Raw genomic sequence first — 22,500 nt, forward strand, 5'->3', positions numbered from 1 at the left:
AATGGAGACTGGGGTACAGTACAGATCGGGTAATTTACCCTTTTCCTCAATGTAGTGTGATCTCGGTGTTGGTATATATATAATAAGCAGGGGGTGTGGGGGGCACAGCCCCTCACATGGGGGCTTTCCCCCTGCAAAAATGTAAAAGGACACATGGACTTTTGAAACTGGAAGTCTAGCATGTCAAATGTCGATCGTCATGTTTATCATGTTCAACATTTAGGCAAAATTTTATTTTCATTTTCGATATTATATTTCAATCTTTTGAGGAAAAATGTTCTGCCTTTCAACATTTCAGTAGTAAACCTGTTGAGCCACCTGCATACTTTATAATAGTTGCTTGTTTCAAAGCTAGATGGAGATCATTGTTGAATGCACTGAATAAGACGGGATCTAAAACTGATCCATGAGGGACACCCACTGTAATAAGAAGGAAAGAGATGTAATTTTTCCAATTTACTACATGTTGCCTATTTCAGACTTAGCTGGTGAGTCAAGATGGTGATGTTTCATATATTCCTAGGCAAGCTAGTTTTTGAAGAAATTTCTTGTGGGATACCATGTTGAAAGCTTTGGATAACTCTAGAAAAGGTGTTAAGACTAAGTTTCCTGAGTTTCAACTCTGATTAACAAATGTTATGAAACTAAAACAAATCTACATGTATTATGAAAAGGACAGAAGCCATGTTGTACAGGGGAAAGGAGGCAGTTGTCAAGGAGAAAGCTGAAGAGATGAGACTGGATACATTTCTCCAGAATTGTTGAGATTAGAGACACTGTGGCTATAGTCCTAAAGTTTGAGAGCTCATTTGAGTTTCCACATTTATGGAAATGAATAATTTAGTGCCTTTTCCATAGGACTGGGAAACAGCTTTCAGTGATGGAGTAGCCGATTAGGATAGAAATAGTAAAAGCTAGGGCATCCGCAGCAATTTCAGATGTTATGTTACCAGGGGTAAGGGTACTAGGTTTTAAGGTTAGTAACAATGTTTTCATTGTAGAAATTGAGACTGGCTTGAGTATTTTGGAAGCTAACAAAGGAGTAGAGGAACCTCTGTTTGCCTGTGCCAAGGGTTAAAGAAGAGTGGTTACTGTACGGATGAAGCAGGTAGTGAATTTGCTGGCTATGCTGTCAGTTTAGTTAGTTGAATCCAGTATTGGCTGTGTTGGTCTACCAGTTTTTAGCATTTGATTGACAGTAGTTCAAAAAGCTTTGGGATTGTTATAATTTGCTGCATGTATATTAATATAGTATTTTTATCATTTTTTATTTGGTTTTACTGGAGTTTCTGAGATATTTATGTTCTTGATGGGCAGCTATGGTTTTAATTTGATTCCATTTTTCAAGCCTATGTCTCTCTGTCTCTCTTTCTTTTTCTTTCGTATGCAGTTTAGTACTTTTTAGATTTAGGGTGTTGGATTTCATTCTTATGGTACTTATTATGGCTGTTTCATTTAGTATATTAAGGAGTTGAACAGAACCACGACTTCAAGTGGAAGATTTGAAGAAGCCACCAGTTGTCATCACTGACAGATGCTTTGTTATTTGGTGACATTTCTATGCAACCTCCCACTAACACTTACAGATCAAACTGGCAGTTGGCTTAGATGATTAAGGTGCTATTAATGAGCTGTTTCCTGTGGTCCAGTGGTGCAAGGTTTGATTCCCTCAGCTTCCATTGGCTAACTGTGTGACTGAGCAAGTCACTTAACCAAACACTGCTCCCAGCTCCCAGGCTAAGTCTGAAAAAGTCTATGGAGATCAGTGCTCTACTTCAGAAAACAAATACAAATAAATAGACCCAGCACAGTCCCACTGATCACACCTTTCATCAGGACATAATCTTACACTGTATGCTGTTTATTTATTCTTATGAAGTACATAGCTTCGTCCCCATTCCATATCCTCTTTCATGTTTGAGATCATCTAATGGAAATGTTTAAGGACTTCACAAGTCTCTTTCCTTCTCTACCATCTTTTCCATCTATTTCTATAGCTTTGTCTATTGATACTGGCATTGGTGTCTTTTTTTCTTTTTGAGTATCTTCTGTTACACGACTGTAATAATCTAATAAGAAAAGCTGCTTATTTATTTTTACTACCTCTTTTCAAACTGAGTGGAGCACTCCCTGTAATTCTTCCTTAAATACCTCTAGTTTAGACATTTCCAGAATATCCAAGTACAGCTTTCATCGTCTTCGCATCTCTAACAGCTGTCCAGGGTTCTTGTAAAGATCTTAGTTAATATGACTAGGATACAAAAGTAACAGTTGAAGCACTTCCTCATTGCTTTTGTGGCATGTCTTGGTAAAATAAGATGTTAGGTCAGTCCCTTTCTCCTACATCTCCTTGTTGTTTCCTTCTCAGTCTATCCTTAATTTTTGCTACTGTGGCGTCTGCACCTGACCTACAGAAATTAGGCTCTGACTCCTTTCTTAAGCTTCTCCTGTCTATCTCTTCTATCAGCTTTGAGAGATTCACTACTCCTTTCATGTTCTGAATGACTGCCTCTGCCTCATTACCATTTCAATGTATTCCCATTCTAGATCTGTGGGTAGGTCAAACTCATCAAACATCTCATTCTGTTTTTTAGGTATCCTTCTCCTTCATACTTGTGATCAGTATTTCACTCTACCTTGTCTTGTACCCCATTTCTATATTTTAGTTTGTATCTCTTATCTTCTGTCAGCTACCTGTGGCAAACTTTTTTCTTCCATTCCATCCATTTCCTTTCTGTTATAAATTTACCAAATCCACACTGTATCTCCCTAACTCATGTATGCCCCCTTCACTTCACCATACAACAGAGGCCTTCAGACTCAGACTTCTCCCTCAGTGATAAAAATCTGAGCAAAGTGAAGTGGAGTAGCCTAATCCTGATCAGAGAGCTGAAGCATGTATGTGTGAATGGGAAGGTGTGTGTGTGTGTGTGTGTGTGTGTGTGTGTGTGTGTGTGTGTGTGTGTGTGTGTGTGTGTGTGTGTGTGTGTGTGTGTGTGTGTGTGTGTCTATGTGCATGCATTTTTGCTGCCTGATATGGTTGTGGCTGCTATGAATGGTGATGTCAGGATATCTGATCTTGTTGTCTGTGCTAGCATGACTGGCTGAAGTTTTGTAAATATTTGTAAATAGTTGTAGATTATCTTGTGTTATACATGCCAGCATGACTAGCTATAATTTTGTAAATAAGTTTGTTTTTTGATTATTACTTTGATTTATGTAAGATGTTTGAATCAAACAGTGTTCTTCTGGCTGACCAAATGTACATGCTTTTTAAAAAGAATTCTGAATGAAGGTTATGCCAGTCAGCTGACCTAGATGTGATGTCATCATGTGCCAGAGCTGAAAGGAACAGAATCTCCACAGCAGCTGTTTTGTTTACTTTTTAAAGTCTGAGATGAGAGAGTAGAATTCTCATAACAGCTTTCTGTGACTTTTAAAAAATTCTGCTATAAAAGCAGGTTCTGAGTTAGTTAAAGTTGGAGTAATAGTTGTAGATGTTTAGTTGTTCAATAGTCAGTTGCTGTTTTCCAAATCAGTAGTTATCACTCAGAGTTTTCCAGAGCTGTTCAGCAGAAATAGTAGCAGTTGATATTCCAGTTGCTGAGGACCAGACAACAGCCTGAAGAGTGGTTCGTAATTTAGAAAGTACTTTTAATAACCTGAGAGTGTTTATGTTTATTGTGATAACACCAAGGCCACTCTGAAAAGCCTCATTTGGGGACCTGGAGTGAAACATATAGTCCACTCCCAGGTTTGGAGCCTGTTCCCAATGTACTCTTAGGGGAAATTGTGTATTTCTATCTCTGCTTTCAGTGACGTTAACTTACTGGAGACAGTTGTAAGGATTGAGGCTCCTTAGTTACTACCCTGGGTTTAAGAGGGGTCATCACATTATGCCTGCCCTTTTTAATCTCCCTAAGACCTCCCTGATAAATTACAGGTGCTGTTGCTAGAAATGACAATATCATCCAAATAAGCAAGTGCATAATCTCCTGTTCCTAATAAAGTATGATCTACTAACCTCTAGAAGGTTGCTGGGGCATTCTTCATCCCAAAGGGCATTCTTGTAAACTCATATGATCCAAACGTTGTTACAAAAGCTGACCTCTCTATAGCAATTGGAATCAAGGGTACCTGTCATTATTCCTTGGTCAGATCAATAGTGGTCAGATACTTAGCCCCACCTAGCTGTTCTAAAGCTTCATCTTTTCTAGGCATGGGGTACACATCTGTCTCTGTATAACTGTTTAACTTTCTGTAGTCTATGCAGAATCTTACACTACCATCTTTCTTTGATACCAATACTACTGGGGAAGCCCAAGGACTACTGGATTCCTAGATTACCCCCAGCTCCAACATCTCCTTTATTTCCTCCTTCAAAGTCTGTTTGACTCGCTCAGTCACCCTATAAGGAGCTTGCTTGGTAGGCCTTTGGGGTCCTGGTTCCACATGGTGCTGCACTAGGTGAGTATTCTGCTGTTGGGCTACTGCTAGGTTCTCCTGGGCCAAACCCATGAGCTCCTAAGCCTTGTCTGAAGTTTAGAACATACGCTACAACAGGCCCCTTGTGGGACTTATGCTCACCCTTCCACTTATCATGAATCAAATCTAAAGGACCTCTTATGCTATGCCCATAAAGCAACTCAAAGGGTGAAAAGCCTGTAGCTTCCTGAGGTACCTCTCTGTAGGCAAATAATAAATGGGGCAGATATTTGTCCCACTCCCTTTTAAACTGGTCTGCAAATGCCTGTAGCATAGCCTTTAATGTAAAGTTTAACTTCACCACAAGACCATTAGTCTGGGGATGGTAGGGATGTTTTTTAGATGCTTCACCCCATAATGCTTCCACAGACAAGCCAGCAGGTCTGACATAAAGTTGGCACCTCGGTCAGTCAGAATCTTTCTCAGAAAACCTACCCTGCTGAAAATTTCTAACAAGGCATTTGCCACTTTCTCTGCCTCAACAGAACCACTGCCTCAGAATATCTGGTAGCATAATCCACCACTACCAGGATATACTTCTTTCCTGTAGAACTTGGAATACTCGGAGGCCCTACAATATCCATGGTTACCCTCTGAAATGGCTCTTCAATCACAGGCAAAGGCATCAATGGAGCCCTGAGCTTGTCTCCCACCTTGCTTACATTTTGGCACTGTTACATGTCTTGCAGTACCTCATTTTATTCTTTGCAATCCCAGGTCAATAAAAGTTTTGCATAATGCATCTCTTAGTATGTGTTATGCCCATATGGCCTGCAAAAGGAATGTCATGGGCTATGGCTAGAAGTGCTAGACACTAGAGTCTGGGCACTACCAACTGCTGTATTACCTCAACCTCTAGCCCTCCCTCAGGAGTACCAACAATCACCTCTGTCCTTGCAATCACCATGTCTACTGGAACACCAGTGCCAACCAGCAGCCGTGGTTCACCTTCAGGCTCACTGCTACAAAGTAGCTCCCTCCCTGAAGTAACCACATCACCAGCCCCAGCTTCAGGCATAGGATCTGTCTGGGTCTCCACCAGGCTACCAGACCTATGTGCCTGTCTCCAAGCTTGACTGCATGTCACTGCATGCACTCAAGGTACTACACTATCAAAATCATTCCCTATTAAGACATCTGCAGGGATATCCTCAAACACACCTACTTGCTTGTTCTCTTTTCCACCCTTCCAGTCAAGATGAACTCTTGTCAAAGGTATTTGGAATGGGGTCCCACCCAAAGCTCTGACTGGTATGGTCTGCTCAAGTAAGTACTGCTCTTCCTTAGCCACTGCAGGCCTCACAATGGTTATATCAGAAGCTGTGTCTCTCTTAGCAGTGGTCTGTCTTCCATCCACTAAGATAGGATACAAATTTTTGAAATAATTTGGCACCTCTGCTGTTTCCAGACAACTTATCACTGGCATTCTTTCATTCTCACTTGCTGGCTCCCTCACCTTTTGTTTCTCACCTTGCTTCAATGGACATTTGTATCCTATGTGGCCCCTCTGATAACATTTGAAACATATAATCCCTGATCCTTACCATGTGCTTGAACTAGTGGCTTCACCTGTTACTGGTGAACTCTGGTGGAGTGCCCCCATGGGTTCTCTTATGTCCATGGTATCCCTTTCATATGCAGTGGTCTCCTACTTGCCAATTAGAGATTCCCTTTTCTCCCCAACTCATTTGCAGAGTTACACTCTTTGTCTGCCAACGAGATCCTCATGTCCTCAGGCAAAGTGCTGAGAGCTTGTTCTCTCACCAAAACATCTGCCAGTTCTTCAAAAGTGGTGACCTTATACCCACTCATCCATCTGTGAAAGTAAGTACTTAAATCAGCAATGTAATCACATACACTTTCATCTGCCTTGTCTCTATGTTCATAAAACTTTTTTCTATACATTTCAGGAGTTAATTTAAAACAATCAAGTAAACGCTGTTTTACATAATCATAATTCAAACACTCAATATCAAACATTTTAGCAATTGCAGTAGCACCTCTACCATGAAGTAAGGGGGTCAGGAACCGTACCCAGAGCCCTTATTTATGGCTTCTGGGGTTCGGTCATTCTCTTCCCCATTACCTCCATGACCATGTTGAAGGGTTAGAAGCTCCTTTTCATGCTGTCTCTGCCTCTTCTTGTCTTTAGCTCCCACTTCCAAATGTTGCAGTTCATACTGACACTGTCTCTCTCTCTCTCTCTCTCTCCCTTTCTCTCTCTCTCTGTTTCTCTCTCACTCCTCAGCTTCCAGTTCATGCTGATGCTGCTTTTCTCTCTCTCTCTCTCTCTCTCTCTCTCTCCCTCCTCAATCTCCAAACGTTTGGCTTCCAGTTTGAGTATTTTTAATTCCAGAAAGATTTTTAAGTCTTTTGTAGAAAAAGTGAATTGTCTTGCCTTGGAAAGCTGCTTATTTCCAATGACAATCTGGATATCCTCCGAGCTGCTGGTCTGTTCTGCAGCTGCAATTAAGGCTGAGATCATTGCTTCCTTAGTCAGGTTGGCATGCAGAGGTCCTTTGGCTTTGCACACCTTAACCAACTACTTCTATAGTCCTCTGCTGATATATTTGCTAGCTGTCACTGACTAAACTGACTAAAAAATAATTAGAATTGTTGTGAAATGAAACTCTGTATGTTTATCTTGTGGCTGTTGAGAGCAAACACCTAAGTGACAACTAATCACAGGCTACTAAAGCTCAATTAAAATCCTACCACTGCTGCCAAATAATGTGACAACCCCACTTAAACCTGGGGCCGTAACTAAGGAGCCTCAATCCTCACTACTGTCAACAGTAAGGGACCGTCACTGAAAGCAGAGCTAGAAATACACAATTTCCCCTAAAGAGTGTACCAGGAACAGGCTCCAAACCTGGGAGTGGACTATATGTTTCACTCCAGGTCACCAAATGAGTCTTCACACTAACCACTGTAGAGCACTGTGTCCCAGTTCTAGGTATTTGACACACTCACTCATAAATATTTGATATTCATACATACAAACACTCTTGGGAAAGACTGACACAGTTTTACCTACTATGTCCTCTCTTTCCCAAATTACAAGGTAACAGCTTCCACCAGTCAAATACCACAATACCCTTCAAAAGGTGTGTTCAATTATATTGGGTAAAATAAATATTGATGTAAAGGGTAGATGTAATCCAAGCAGTAAGGCTTTTTGGAGTGGCCCTGGTGTTATCACAATAAGCATAAACACTCTCAGGTTATTAAAAGTACTTTCTAAATAACCAGCCACAATAAAAGGTAGTAAAATATTTAATAAATAAAATGATTTAAAACATATATACAATGAGTAACTGATTCCAATAAACCACAGAGTTTCACACACAGAAATTATGAAAATAACACTGTAGGATAGGTTTTACACTGATTGTAGAAAAACTCTAACTATCTAACTGTAGTTCCCAAACTGTCTAAACATTCAGTATTCATATTTTCTCCATCCATAATCTCCACAGTGAGGTTATCAGACATTTCTCACTTAATGAGATGTTGCTCCAGTGGGACTCATATTGGTGGGGTCCATACCTCCCATCCATACCGAATTATTTGCTTTTTACCGAGTTTTGGGGTCCAAATGAAGGGGTGTCATGATTCCTGAGTGGCACCCCTTCATTTCCGATTTTTTCCCTTTGTTTTTCAATTTTCAATCTGTTGGCGATGACATCATCATGTGCGTGATGACATCAGCAGTGTCAGGGCTACCAGCTAGTCGGAATTGAGCTCTAGGAGCATCACACGTCAGCGCCATCAGGGCTACCAGCCAGTCGGAATTGAGCTGAAGGAGCTTTACATCCTGCATTCATCATTTCCGACTGGCGGGAACAGAGTTAATGCAACAGAGTTTTATGGTGGATAGAGTTCTATATGCGATAGAATGCAACAGAGTTTTATGGAGGATACTTGTTTATGCAAGCGGGAATAGGAACAGAGTTTTACATGTGAGAGGGAGTTTTATTTATGGATACTTGTTTATGCGAATGGGACTAAATTCCAACTGGCTGCCGCAAATGGAGAGAGCTAATGGAAATTCGAGTGCTTTATGGAGAGAGCTGACAGTTAAGAACTAAGTAAGGTAACTGGCTTAAGGTGTGTGTGTGTGTGTGTGTGTGTGTGTGTGTGTGTGTGTGTGTGTGTGTGCGTGTGTGTGAAAATGCCACCCCATTCAATATACCTGGTGACTAGAGGTACTAAGACTCAAACCCTGTACCTTCAGTACAGGGTAAAAAGAGCCTAATGTCCCTACGCACCACCACTTGTGAGCTTTGCCTAGGTTTTTTGTGCTAAGAGTCGAGAGCTATAGTGAAAAGTGAATTTGTATTCCCCCAGGTATTTTCTGCTAAGAGTTGAGAGCTATAGTGGCAACTGAATTTGTATTCCCCAGGTTTTTGTTGTTGAGTTGAGAGCTATAGTAAGAACTGAATTTGTATTCCCCCAGGTTTTTTCTGCTAAGAGTTGAGAGCTATAGTGAGAACTGAATTTGTATTCCCCAGATTTTTTTGTGCTAAGAGTTAAGAGCTATAGTGAGAACTAAATTTGTATTCCCACATTACTGGCTTTGTTTGTCCAGGTTTTTTGTGCTAAGAGGTTGAGAGCTGTGGTGAGAAGTGAGAAATGAATTCACTAAATGATAGCCAGTAAGTTTCAGTCTTCCTATTTTTCAGGAAGCTGCAGATTTAGCATAGTGGTATGTTGCTCTGACTGTAGTACATAGAGTCCTGGGTTCAAGACTTACTAGTGAAATGCATGATGGTAACACAACATTTTATTCTAGCAACTTTACAAAATTATACAAGCAATGTTTAAAATGTGTCCATGGTTTTTGACCTTTTGCCCCCCCCAAAAAAAAATGAAATTGAAAATGTGTCAGAAGTTGTGCACAATGCCTATAGCTTACACTGCTGTCATTCTATTTATAATGTGGGTGTGGAAGTAGACGTTTATGATGGAAAATGTTCTGAATTGGGCAGTTTTGGCATTATTGGTTCATGCATTTTGTTTCATTGCCTACAGTACAGTCTACTGGAAAAATGTTTAAACAATAAATTTATAATGCACTCTGTCTAACAAGTATGCTGTATTATACAAGGAATATAATTTAATAAAGTCAGGAAGGTGCATCAAAGAAAATAACACATGTACATTTCTTGTTTTGTGTGCAAGAGGCCAATGATCTGAAAACAGCCCAAAGGTAATCTTTATCCACCACTGACCAGATGCATTTTCTTTGGATGTGGTGTGGGTTTCAATGCTGTTTCAATGAATGTAAGCTTCAAGGGCAGACAAATTTTAATGCCAAGTCTATTTTCATTGTGAAACAGTATTGCTTTTACCAGATGTCAGTGTTTGTGCATTGTTTTGCTGTAAAAATAAAATCCAAGTAATCATTGTAGAAGTAAAGCAGTATGCACACATTAGTGTTTATGGTAAATAGGGTGAAATAGCCAGGTAATGGGACATTGGAGTGGCTGCAGGGGGACTCTGGTGCCATATTTTGGTTGCCTGTTCTTCAGTTTGCGTTTGAAAGTTGGTATCCCACAATTCCATTTGAGTGAGTGGGGTTATGTAATTATGTATGCAAATCAGATGTTAATCAGTGTACAAATTTGTACCTATTTTTCATGGGCCTTGTCCAAATTTTTGATGTTTCTAGGTTGAGAGGTATGGTGGGGTCATTAAACTTGCCAAGATATCGGTGGTCTAGAATCTAATTAACTCAGCAAAGCAAGATGATACTCTTACTTCTACAAGGCAAAATAAGAATATATGTCCACTCTTCAGGCTGCTGTCCAGTCCTCATTGAATAGAATAGCAACTCCTACTTTTTCTACTGAACAGCTCTGGAAAACACAGAATGATAACTATCTGGAAAACAACAACTGACTACTGAACAACAACTAAACAATTCCAACTACTCCAACTTTAACTGACTCAGAACCTGCTTTTATAGCAGAATTTTTTTAAGTCACACAAAGCCATTATGAGAATTCTACTCTTTCATCTCAGACTAAAAAATAAACAAAACAGCAGATGTGGAGATTTTATTCCTTTCAGCTGTGGCACACAATGACATCACATCTAGGTCAGCTGACTGGCATAACCTGCATTCAGAATTATTTTCTAAAAACATGTACATTTTGTCAGCCAGAGGAACAGTTTGATTCAAACATCTTACATAAATCAAAGTAATAATCAAAAAACATAAACTTATTTACAAAATTATAGCTAGTTAAGCCAGCATGTATAACACAAGGTAATCCACAACTATTTACAAGTACTTACAAAACTTCAGCCAGTCATGCTACCACAGATAATAATATCTGATAACCTCACTGGGGAGATTGTGGATGGAGAAAATATGAATACTGTTTGTATGTATGCCTGTATGAACCTATGTGTCGAATGTCTGTGTGTGTGTTTGTTTGTGTCTTTTGCCATTATGTACATCTGTTTGTCTATTTGTGATGATGTGGGGTGTGCCTGCATGTGGTCTGGTAGAGCTTCTGCTGCTGTGTAGCATACATCATAGGATGCTCAAAAAAGCAGTACAAAATTGTTCCAAATGAGTAGCTCATAGTCATCCACATTTCTCACTTAATGAGATGTTGCTCCAGTGGGACTCATATTGGTGGGGTCATTAAACTTGCCAAGATATTGGTGGTCTTGAACAGCTGGGTCTCTAATGTCTTTGAATGCAAGGCAGAGATCTCCCCTCAAAAAATCTGTCAGACACTGAAAAAATGGATAGAGCCTCCAGCCTCTCTTAGTAGTGTAGTGACAAGCTTTTGATCTTTTTGGTTAAGAACCTTTGAGGTCTTTCTGATTGCTTGATATGTGTAGTGAGATACATCCCAAAAGGGACATTGTACTCAGTAACTGGTCTGATCAATGTTGAGTATAAGAGAGAGAGATTACCTACTTATATATTGATGATATCCTTCTATTAATTAGCTCTGCTAAATAAAAGGATTGCCTTACAGTCATTGGCACATGATGATCAAAAGAGAGGAGATTGTCAACCCAAGTTCCTAGGCCCTTGACTACCTTTTCATTTTGCAGTTTTATGCTATCTAGACAGTATGATGAGGAAAAGGGTTGTTCACCTAAAGTTATGATGATACACATTTTAGCATTTAGTTTAAGTTCATTTTTAGTTTAAGCTCATTTTTACTATGCCAGGAGTTCACTAGAGAGAATTCATTCTTCAGGGTTCAGGTGTCAACATACCTCTCAATTGTACAGATTTTTGCAGAATGTCTAGATTTTTGCCTCATATTTTTGGTCCATTTTTCATAAAATTGTGGTTTTCTGGCAAACTAGTGCAAATCATTAAAGACTAAAGTTAGAAACTAATGACAGACATTTAAGTTTCAGACTTCATACCCTTCAGAAAATTCATGCTAATGCAAAAGCAGTTATTCTATCAACTTTCTAAGTTTGTAAGAGCAATATTTAAAATGTGTCCCCATTTTGGGCTTTTGTCACACTTTTATTTATGGCTTTGTCCAGATTTCATGTTCTAAGAGGTTGAGAGGTATGGGTGTCAGAGAGTGTCAGAGGTCTTGGCTCACTGCTTTTAGATCTGCAAAGTAAATGCCAAAAAGGAGAAGATGCAGTACAGAGCCTTCAGGAATGCCACTAATCACTTCCATACTTTCTGACAAAGTACCTGCAACTCGCACTGTACAGGTTCTTTCAGACAGTTTGTTATATATCTTACCACAAATAAGTCAATTTTCAAAGCACTTAGCTGCATGCTATCAAAGGCATTGTCCAAGTCAAGATACTCTATAAGTACCACATGACCACCATCTACCACTTCTTTAACCCATTTCTTAAGCCCCTAGAGTAGAGCAGTGTCAAGAAAACAATGTAAACATTTTTTTGCTGAATTGCATGTGTCCACTGAGGTAACAGATTTTTTTAATGCATTGTTTGTTGTGTGTTTTATGCAGGTGATAAGGGAGACACATGCTTTGAGTGTGGAATTGGAAGACCTGGACCACCTGGACCACAAGGGGAAACAGGGCCACAAGGTAAGAATTTAAACATAATGTCTAGTGTCACTGATGTCTGTATATTGTGTAGATCTTTGTCTGTTTCTGTTGTGGTCCAGTGTAGATCTGATGTTTTCTACAGTCAGAAATTAGTTTATTTTTATAAAGAACGTTGCAGTACTAAAACAGTTAAGACTGACTCACAAATGAAGAGGATGCAGCTGGAAACATCTGTTTCTTAGGGGTAAAGGACCTTGTCTCTCAAAAGTAAATGACAGCCTCATTCAACTCCTGTTGCGTGTCCATTCTTCAAGCATTAGAGGGCATGCATGGCAAAAGTGGAGGTCAAACTTTAAAACCCTTCTGGGTTACACCTGAATGATAGCCCCTTTATGGACAAATTTTCCAGTGGGAGCTCCACATCTGCAGACACAGATGGTCTTCAAGCACAGAGGCCTAAAAACTGTATATAAATAAATAAAAGCAATAATCTGACCAGCAGAAAGACATCTCTACTACCAAAGGATTTAAAGATCAAGCCAATATTTTAGCAGCCTTCTCAATGATGTTGTGAACAATTATCCTGAAGACCAATTTGTTGCTAACTGAATTCTTAAAAAGTAGAATTCTTTAGCTTATTTGGTAAGTGGCCTAATAATGTTAAATCAGAGAAAGAATGTTATATTTTCCAAATTGTATTAATTGGCATTTGTTAATTTAGCCTATTAAGTGCCCTGTATTTTCAAGGGCATCTCTGATTTTATCTCACAGTTTTGCTATACCTCTCCTAAAATCCACGACTTTCTGAGAAAAGATGATAAATAGTCAATAAATCCCATAACTTTTTGAGAAAAAATGATGGATTAGTCAAAAAATCAGACTACTCACTACAGTTACAGACATATTTTACTTCAGGAAAAGAATAATAGTTGACGTTGTCTTAGGCTAGTAACTTTCTAAATCGGTAACAGAAGCATAACTGGCTGGGGTGAAGGGGCACTGACCCAGGCACAAGCTGCTATGCAGGCACAATCAGCAATACAAAAGAAAGAGTACCTGCATTGCCAACTGTTGTTCAGTGGTATTATTAACATGCATTGCTTTCACATAAACAGTTACCAATCGGAAAAGAACATCAGAGGAGCCTTTTTTTTTGTTTGTTTGAGGGGGTGCCAGTATATGGGGGCTGTTTAGGTCACAGATTTCCCTGGTTACTGCTCTGGTCAATACATGCAATATCAAAAACTTTTCCCGAATTTAGATCCTTTATCATTCGCTATTTTCACATGTCCCTGCTTCTGGACATAAGTGGTTGAGAGCTATAAAGTACCTTGTAAAATATAAAGATTTTCAAAATCATACTGTAGTGGTAGTGATGCAGTCTGTTTTATACCAGAATAAGAGGTCAATTCAAGTGTCTAAGCTAAATCAAGACAGATTTTGGATTTGTTATCTGGGTGTGGGCTAGTCCAAGGATACATTTCAGCCACAATCCATCACAAAGGTAAAACACAGCACACATTTTAAGAATAAACATCGCATTGATTCAAACCTAAATATAGGTGAAAACAAAACGTTCCTTAAATTTAATCAGAATGGAGCATCAGAGATCAATTGTAATGGGATACTTCATAGGTTCATAGGTCGACAATAGGCTATTAGTTATGAGTGCTGTGCTTCAATTGTGCACTCCACCCTTTCAAAGATGGTCTCACTGGTTATTCAAGGGGGCAAATTATTATAATCTATTCAGTCATTCGGCATGACCTTGAAAGTAGCTTGATGTAATCACTGTTCACATTCTGTCTTACCTCCCAAATGTCACATCATAATGTAATGCTAAGCTATCTACAACATATATATACATATATATGTATATCCCTATCTCTCTCCTTACTCTTTCCTGTTCCTTCTTCACTCTGTGCATCCTAAGCCTTTACCTGTTCCCCCACTATTATAGCACCCAACTCCCTCTATAGTAACTCACTGTTCCACCTGTCCTCTACCATCCACTTTATCATCCTATCTGACACTGTAGCCCAAATTTACCTAAAATAACACTGTAAATAGAATTACATCCAGCTTGGTATTAGATGGAGTCCAGCTTTATTAGACAGACTTCTACTATGTTGTTATAATGTTTTTGCATACTGATTATTGTATTAGATAAGCTCAAATATGTTAGGCAGACTTCTCCTGTTATATTTTTGCATTCTTAATATTTTATATGCTTATTCTATGCTGTAAACTACTTCCTGGTCTACTACTACTTTGTACTCACTTTTTCCAGGCCAAGCCTGAAAACGGTCCACCTGAATCAGTGCTCTAATCCAGCAGACAAATGGAATAGCTAGGCTATGCTTTATTTGATGTGTAAGGGAAGTTTATTCCAAATTTGGGAAGTATATTCTTTTAGGAACCCCTGCTGCAGTTAATTCCTATTTATTTGCTGATAGAGCAGGTATTTGAGGAGCCATTGGTTTTATGCAAGTGATGAAGATTGACTAAGGTAGGGTTTTTCACTCCACAGAAGGCCTAACCATAGGGCCCCAAAAAAAAAAGTCTGTAGGAGACTGACCACAGAGTGGGAACAGATAGCTGTGAAATTTAAGTCCTGTGATTTTCTTGGCTAAAAAATAATTGAGGTCTGTGAAGTTGGGATGTATGCTTAGAGAGGTAATGCTCAAGGAGATATTATATTCAATTACAGGCCTGAAAACAGATGAGTAAATGGGAGAATGTGACTTGTTTTGATGTAGACAAAATATCTTTGGAGATTAGCTGGGCTTAAGAGAATGATTTGTGAATTATGGTGAAGACACGATAATAAGTATTGCCAGTGTAGGTACCCAGGTCTCACGTAACTGTGTTAGATTAAGGGGCGATGGACATTAATGTGGTATGAGCTGAGGAATTCCTGTTTCCCAAACAGAACCACACTGCATTTCCTAACATTTAGTTTGAGACTCTGGTTGGTTTACCAGAAGATGACAGTCATGCCCCTGCTGGAGTGTCTTAGTAGCCCTACAAAAGGTGATGGCTGATCGCAGTCTGCAATTATCAGAAATGTTGTTATCCATACTCCTTGGGCCTGGGGTGGGATAACAAGAAAGTAGAAACCAAAAAGGAAATGCCCAAAGACTGAATGCTGGTAGACACCAGTGGTGACATTCAAAGGATGTACAGGCTACATGCGTTTTTCCTGATAGCCAAGGTTTTATGTTGAGCTGTGTTAGCTTATCAGTAATGTCAGTATGGAGGATTGTATCAATGGTTTTGACAAGGTTAAAACTGCTCGTCAGTACTGAGTGACTATCATCCATCGCTTTGGCAACTTTTTGGAAGAAGGTATTCATTTAGATTAGGAGACAGGCCCAGCCTTTGTCAAAGCTGAATTGATTAGGATCTTTGCAAAGAGATAGCCTGTACATTCATAGGTTCATAGGTGAATACTAGGCTAGCTGCAAAAAAGAGCCATTGTAAGCTTAGCTAATAACCCAAGGTCAGACTCAAGCCCTGTACTTTGTGTGTATGTGGTAAAGACCTTAACCATTATACCAAACCCTCCCCCCTTATATGTAGGTTAATGCGCTTGGATTTAATACACTACATAACTATATATATATATATATATATATATATATATATATATATATATGTATGGGAGCCCTTCATTTGTTCAAACTTTCCAGTGTTCGAAACTCATATGGCCGACACCATATGAGCGAACATCTGAAAGGCTGACAAATGATAGCAGAGATCCCGCTACAGTGCGGGACTGGGAGATTTCCCTTTCCTGCTCTATAGTGCAATCTCGGAGTGAGAATATTTAAGTAGCAGGGGGCTTGCCCCCCTGCATAACACAGTTTTACTGTGTTTACAGGTAGGTAAATGATGCTATTTCAGGATGTTGGTCTTTCGGAATGTCGATCATATGGTGTCGACCATATGAAAGTTGGCATTCTGAACAGTCGACATTCTGAAGTAGACCCATATATATATATATATATATATATATATATATATATATATATATATATATATATATATTACTTGAGAACCTAATAGGTATATAGTTCCCTGGATCAATGATGGTGTCAACCTTATACAGCAATATCACTTTGGCAGTGTTCCAGGCATCAGACACATAATCAGTGAAAAAACTGAGATTAAGACAGTTAAGATGAAGTTCACACAAGGTGTATTTGGTACTCATAAGGAAACTGTCTGGTACTTTATCAGAAACCATAACTGCAGTGTTTTTAGTTTTGGATAGAACTAATAGGACTTGATTAGGTGTGAGTCTGTGGAGGGGGAGGAGATCAATAGGGGATATGGAGAAAAAGAGGTGGTATGTGGTATAAAGTTGGCAGGGCATTGGGTATTGACTCAGGGTTGCAGTACATGGCAGAGCCATAACTGGAACTGGGTGAAGGAAGTGACTGCCCCAGATGCAAGCTGCTAGGGGGCACAGTGGTATGGGTGTGAAGTCGTACTATTGCTTTATGAAGTCATAAAGATATGCTGTTTCATAACTGAATGTTGGAACTGCATTTTTGGTCATGGCTGAACAGCATAAGCACTCAGTGTGTGGTAATATAACTTATCAAATTAGTAGCAAACAGCTTGCTGCAATTTCAGAGCTGAGCTTTTTTTTTTTTTTTTTATTCCTCAACTCTGAGGAGTACATGGTGTTGTTATACGTTTGCCAGAACAATGCTGGAAATTACTTCTAAGTTTCTTAACATTGTTGAAGAAGACTTAAATTAGTCTTTAATATAAGTAGCAGCCCTGTCCAGTCTTAAGTCTTTCACTTTTTTACTTGTTTAATTAAGATTCTTGCTAAACTGTATCTGTACTGCTTTGTACTGTAATGACGGGAAATTATTTTAAACAGCAACAAGCTTGTTCCTATTATTTTGTAATTGGTTAATGAAAGTGTTCTACTGCAACTGCTGAAAATTCCGCCAGGATTTGGACAGATGGAGGCAGCCTCCTCAATAAAACTGTTTAGGTGTGCATAGAAGGCTGAGGGAAAAAAGTGGCAGCTGTGGCAGTGGGGGGTCAGGAAGAGCAGGGTTAATTATGAACTTTTCCAGGTCACCTGACAGTAATATATGAAAGTTTAGCAATAGGTTATAATGTTTTGCAATGAAGATTATAGGTAAATCGTGTGTTGTTACCTTAAAAGCAAAGGGTTTTCCTTAGGTATTATCCCCGTGATTTGCATTTGGCACTTTTTATCTGAAAAATTATAGGACCAAAGGCTAAAAGGTGAAAATGCATTTTGTAACATAATTATTTTTAAATCCACTTTAGTGAATAATGGAAGTATGTGTTACTGATTTAGCTTGTCCTACCTTTTTAAATTCTTACCCTTCGTTCCAAGAATGTGCTGTTTTTCTGAGTAGCTGGACATGATCATAATCCACAAAACAATAAAAAGATCGACATTTTTAGTGATAGTTTTCTATTCAGTAAGTTCAATGCAAGCTAAAGATAACTCTTCAATCAAAAAACATTCACATTAGCTCATTTTGTTTGATTTTACATTGTCTGTAAACATGTTTTAATTAACTGTGGAATAAGAATACAAAAGGCAACCACATATTAACATAGCTGACCTAACAGCTGATATTTTTACTCTTTTGTTTATTTTATCTGAATTAATGAATTATGGCATAATTCACAGGTTTTCCAGGAGAAGTGGGCAGAAAAGGCGACCAAGGTTTTCCAGGATTTAAAGGACTACCAGGCCCCATTGTAAGTATTATGTCTGTCTGCCTTTCTATTACTTCTGTGATTAAAAAAAAATACATAATTTACTCCAAAACTTAATTTTTAATGCAGTTAGTGTTCTGCCATTAGTTATCACCTGAAATACAAAAAACATTAATGTGAGAAAGTCTGCAGGTGACATGGTAAGTTCATACCTGTGTAAATACAACAACACAAGTTACTTTACCCACTTCTGTAACATACAACTGTGACAAAATTCTTCTTTTCCCTGCCATTGGTGGAGTGGGTATATACCATATTATTGAAATGCCTTGCATGTTTTTCGATGGGCTGTTCTGTTATATATTATCGAAGTGTGTGCCATTCATGTTTCTATAATACTGTGTGTTTATGTGTAGTCTATTTGGCTTTTTCTACCCTTTGTCTTCTTCTTAGCCTGTCACTGCTATTATACTCCTTTTCAGCTGTCCGGTAGTTTAGTGTAGTCAGATATAATATATTATTTGCAGTGTCATCTGCATCTAAAGAAGAAATACAAAAGCTGCAGCGTCACAGGGAATCGCTAACACAAACATAAAACAATGATGGGGAAAGACATCCAAAAGTTTGATGCAATAATTTACAGACTAAAGCAGAAGTTCAGATACCTTTTTCTATAGTTAGCCAAAGTACTCCAAACTACTTTTATGTGAATAAGAGGGGTTTTTGTCCCCTGTTGCGTCTGTAATGTAAAACCTTGAGATCACTGTGCTTCAGGCATAAATACATTCCAGTTATCGTTTCAGATGTTCTCCCAGATCAGAATCAATGGGCATCTTGTTTTATTTTCATTTGTTGACCAAGATGGTGGACAAATCCTTAGAACATTTTCAGCAGTGGCTTGGGCTAGAAGCACATATATGTTGTGACACCATTCTAAAGTTATTATAATACCATACTGCAGCAATAGAGATTAGACATAGTTAACATTCATGTAACTCGAGCTAACTTTCATAACAGATGCATAGTTTATTTAGGTTCATAGGTTCATAGGTTCATACTAGGCTATCTGCCCTAGGGCATTTACAAGCCTAGCCAGAGTGTGTTTGGCTTTCGCCACCCATTTTAAAATGAATTTTGCTATGCCCTTTTTCGAGGTTAGTATACTGTGCATCTGTCTAACAGTGACACAGAAGTGACACTTGAAGTCACAGAAACAGTCATTGGAGGCAACTTTTTAGTTGTTAAATACAGGCTTATTTACAAGAGGAATTAAGTAAGTCCTTTTATGCTGCTTGGGAAGACATTAAAAAATTCAGTCCTAGAAATGATAGAAATGCTTTCTCACAGATACAAACACACTCTCATCACTACAGTCCATGTAAATGAAGCTTTTGAAGTCCGGCTAAGTAGTTCATTACTATCTCCATTTAGTTTCCAAACTAATTTGGCATTTACAAGTCTAAATCTTTCAACTAACTTTCTTATATAGGCATGTAGCTTCCTTCTCTCTCAAGACATCTCAAGTACAGTTTCAGTTCTCTCTCTCTCCAGACAACAGCTTATAAAACCTAGCTTCAGTTCTTCTCAAGGTCCTGCAGGCTGCCTTCACTCTCTCTTCACTCATAGCTGTCTAGAGAATCCTTCCCCAAAATCTTCCCCAAGATCCCAAAGGTCACAAATCATTCTTCCTTACAAAAAGAAGATAACATATACTTCAGGGGCACCTTATTTCCCTCCGAATGACTGAAAGGACTGTATTGTCATTCTGTAATGCATATATATATATATACATATATATATATATATATATATATATATATATATATGTATATATATACATGTGTATGTATACACACGCAGACACACACGCGCGCGCACACACACACACACGCACACACACACATGTATATGTATATATATATATATATATATATATATATATATAGAGAGAGAGAGAGAGAGACATAAATCTTGATATATGCACTCATACAGATATTTACATGTTTTTGTCAGCGCATGTGTGTTTAATTAATTCATCTACCTAAACATCTATCCTAACAAAGATAAAATGGAATTACTTCTCCAACAGTGCAGAGGATTAAGATAACTGTGTGTGTGTGGAGCAGTGGGTCGTATTGTGCCAGCCATGGTTTTATCTGTATTAGCAATTGCCGGTGAAACAGCAGCTTTTGTATTTTTTAGATGCTTAAGTAGCGTTTTTCTAAATTGTGGATATGATATTTGGGTCCTAATTCCATAAGACAGGTGACTCCAGTTCTCTGGAACTGTCTTGTTAAAGCATTTTTCACCTATGAAGTTTCCGGAGTGATGAGAAAAGTGGTAGTACTTTTGTCACTATTGTCCTATAAGTCATACGATAAGAACCTGATTTTAAGTTTACTTGCCCAGGAAATACACACATACTTGTACTCAAGCTTAAACTTCAACAGTAATAGGAGCAAATGGCTCTTAGAGTTACAGGCTTCAATCTAGCCATTGCCTCACTCAGTCCCCTTCCATGTGTTACCCCCCCTCCTGTGTTTTTCTCGTGCCTTGCTCAATGTCCAGCCCACCATATGACTAGCTGTGTACCCTTTGTATGTGTCCATCCACTGTTATCCCACAGAATTCAAATTTTAAGGGTTCCTTAGATGCTTTTCCTTTCTACCATACAGCTTCCCCAAGAAAGCAGTACAATGCAGTGAAGTAACAGGAGCTGTAGTCCTTGCTTATATGAAAAGTGTTGAAACCCTTTAAGTAACTTTGAGAGGAATCTTGGTACCTTCTGTAGTTGCATCAGTGTGAAAGTAGGTTACAAATAATCTGTAACTGGTCTGATTAGCTTTATATAGGGAGAGGAGGCAGGTACCTCCCGTGTCATGACTCAACCCCATAGAAGTGGAAAATCATTGTTACTATTTTGCCAGTGTTTAGTTGTTGCCCATCAATCTTATATACAACTTATAGGGAGAGGGTTAAACAAATGCCAGTATGCAGCATTTCTTGATATTAAAGTCAAGGATAGTTTGTCTCTTGAACTCTACAAAGGTTCTTTCTGTGTGCCATTTGTGCAGAATTTTGGAGTTGATGTATATAAGTTTGAAGATGAAAAAGGCCAACTTTAAGTTAAACAAACACAGAAACCTCTGCATTATTACCCCCTGCATTCTGCCAGGAAACAACCTATCTACTCTGGAAGACATATTATCTCAGGTATCAACCAACATCTCCCATGAAACCATTATCCTTCGAGACGTCAAGATAGACTGGCTGAAACTATATACAAATTTCCCCACCGATAGTATAAATCTCTTAGGGTTTTCTCAATTAATCCAGCACCCCACATTTATTAACAAATCCAACCAAAGCAGCTCAGTCATAGATTGGATATTAGTCTCCCACCCCAATAACTTCTGTGAAACTGCAACACTTCCTGATGCCCTCAGTGAACATCATCCCACTTTTACCCCCAGACTCATCTCTCAGCCTCACAAACAACATACTTTTAAAACTATTCATGACCTAGCCAACTTTAAACCACTCACATTTACCAATATTCTAAGCTATATAAATTGGAACATTCTTAAATACTTACCCCTAGGTGAAGCAGTTGAGAGATTTAACACCATATTCTGGGCTATACTAAATAGCTCCCCCCAGAAGAAAAAGAATTAAAAATAAATTTTCTCCTTGGTTAACAACTCCCACCAAATCAATGATGCAGGAGATGGACAAAACCTGGAAAATATACCAGGAGCACAAATCCCCTTTTAACCAGTCTCTCTATAAAGAACTGCATAATCTAGTGAAAAAAATTGTCATCAAGGATAAAAAAATCATACTATATAAACCCCCAGCAAACCTCTACATCCAACCCCAAATTAATTCTGGCACTCTATCAAAAAGATAATTCAATGGGTAACTAACTCAATCCCTAAGCCTTCCACCAACCACTCTAATGCTGATACTGCCTCCATATTCAATATCTATTTTATTGAAGGTATCTCTATTACCTACAGCTTTACCTCTACTCCTAACATCATCTCACCTCCTGCTACCTCCTCCCAGTCTGTTTTCTCCCTTAAACCTGTTCCAACATATCTTATTAAAAAGCTGCTTAGCAGACTAAGACCTTGCTCTCATTCTGTTGACAATCTCCCCAATAAATTCCTAAAATTGATGCAAATGCCTGTATCCATACTCATTAATAGATCTATTATTGAAAACTATGTCCTATACCTATGGAAGAAGCTCTTCATTATTATACTACACAAAG

The 22,500-nt window shown here is 38.6% G+C and overlaps 1 protein-coding gene across 1 annotated transcript in view; it reads left to right on the top strand.

The window, feature by feature from the left end:
* COL4A1 (collagen type IV alpha 1 chain) overlaps positions 1-22,500 on the top strand; it is a 1,084,337-nt gene that overhangs the window by 637,950 nt on the left and 423,887 nt on the right. The window contains exons 23-24 of the mRNA XM_044071271.1: positions 12,462-12,542; positions 18,196-18,266. Coding sequence (XP_043927206.1) covers positions 12,462-12,542; positions 18,196-18,266 — 152 coding nt within the window. The remainder of the gene's footprint in view (positions 1-12,461; positions 12,543-18,195; positions 18,267-22,500) is intronic.

The sequence above is a fragment of the Protopterus annectens genome, chromosome 5.part0, assembly GCF_019279795.1.
Source record: "Protopterus annectens isolate FY-2018-M chromosome 5.part0, PAN1.0, whole genome shotgun sequence".
NCBI lineage: Eukaryota > Metazoa > Chordata > Ceratodontiformes > Protopteridae > Protopterus > Protopterus annectens.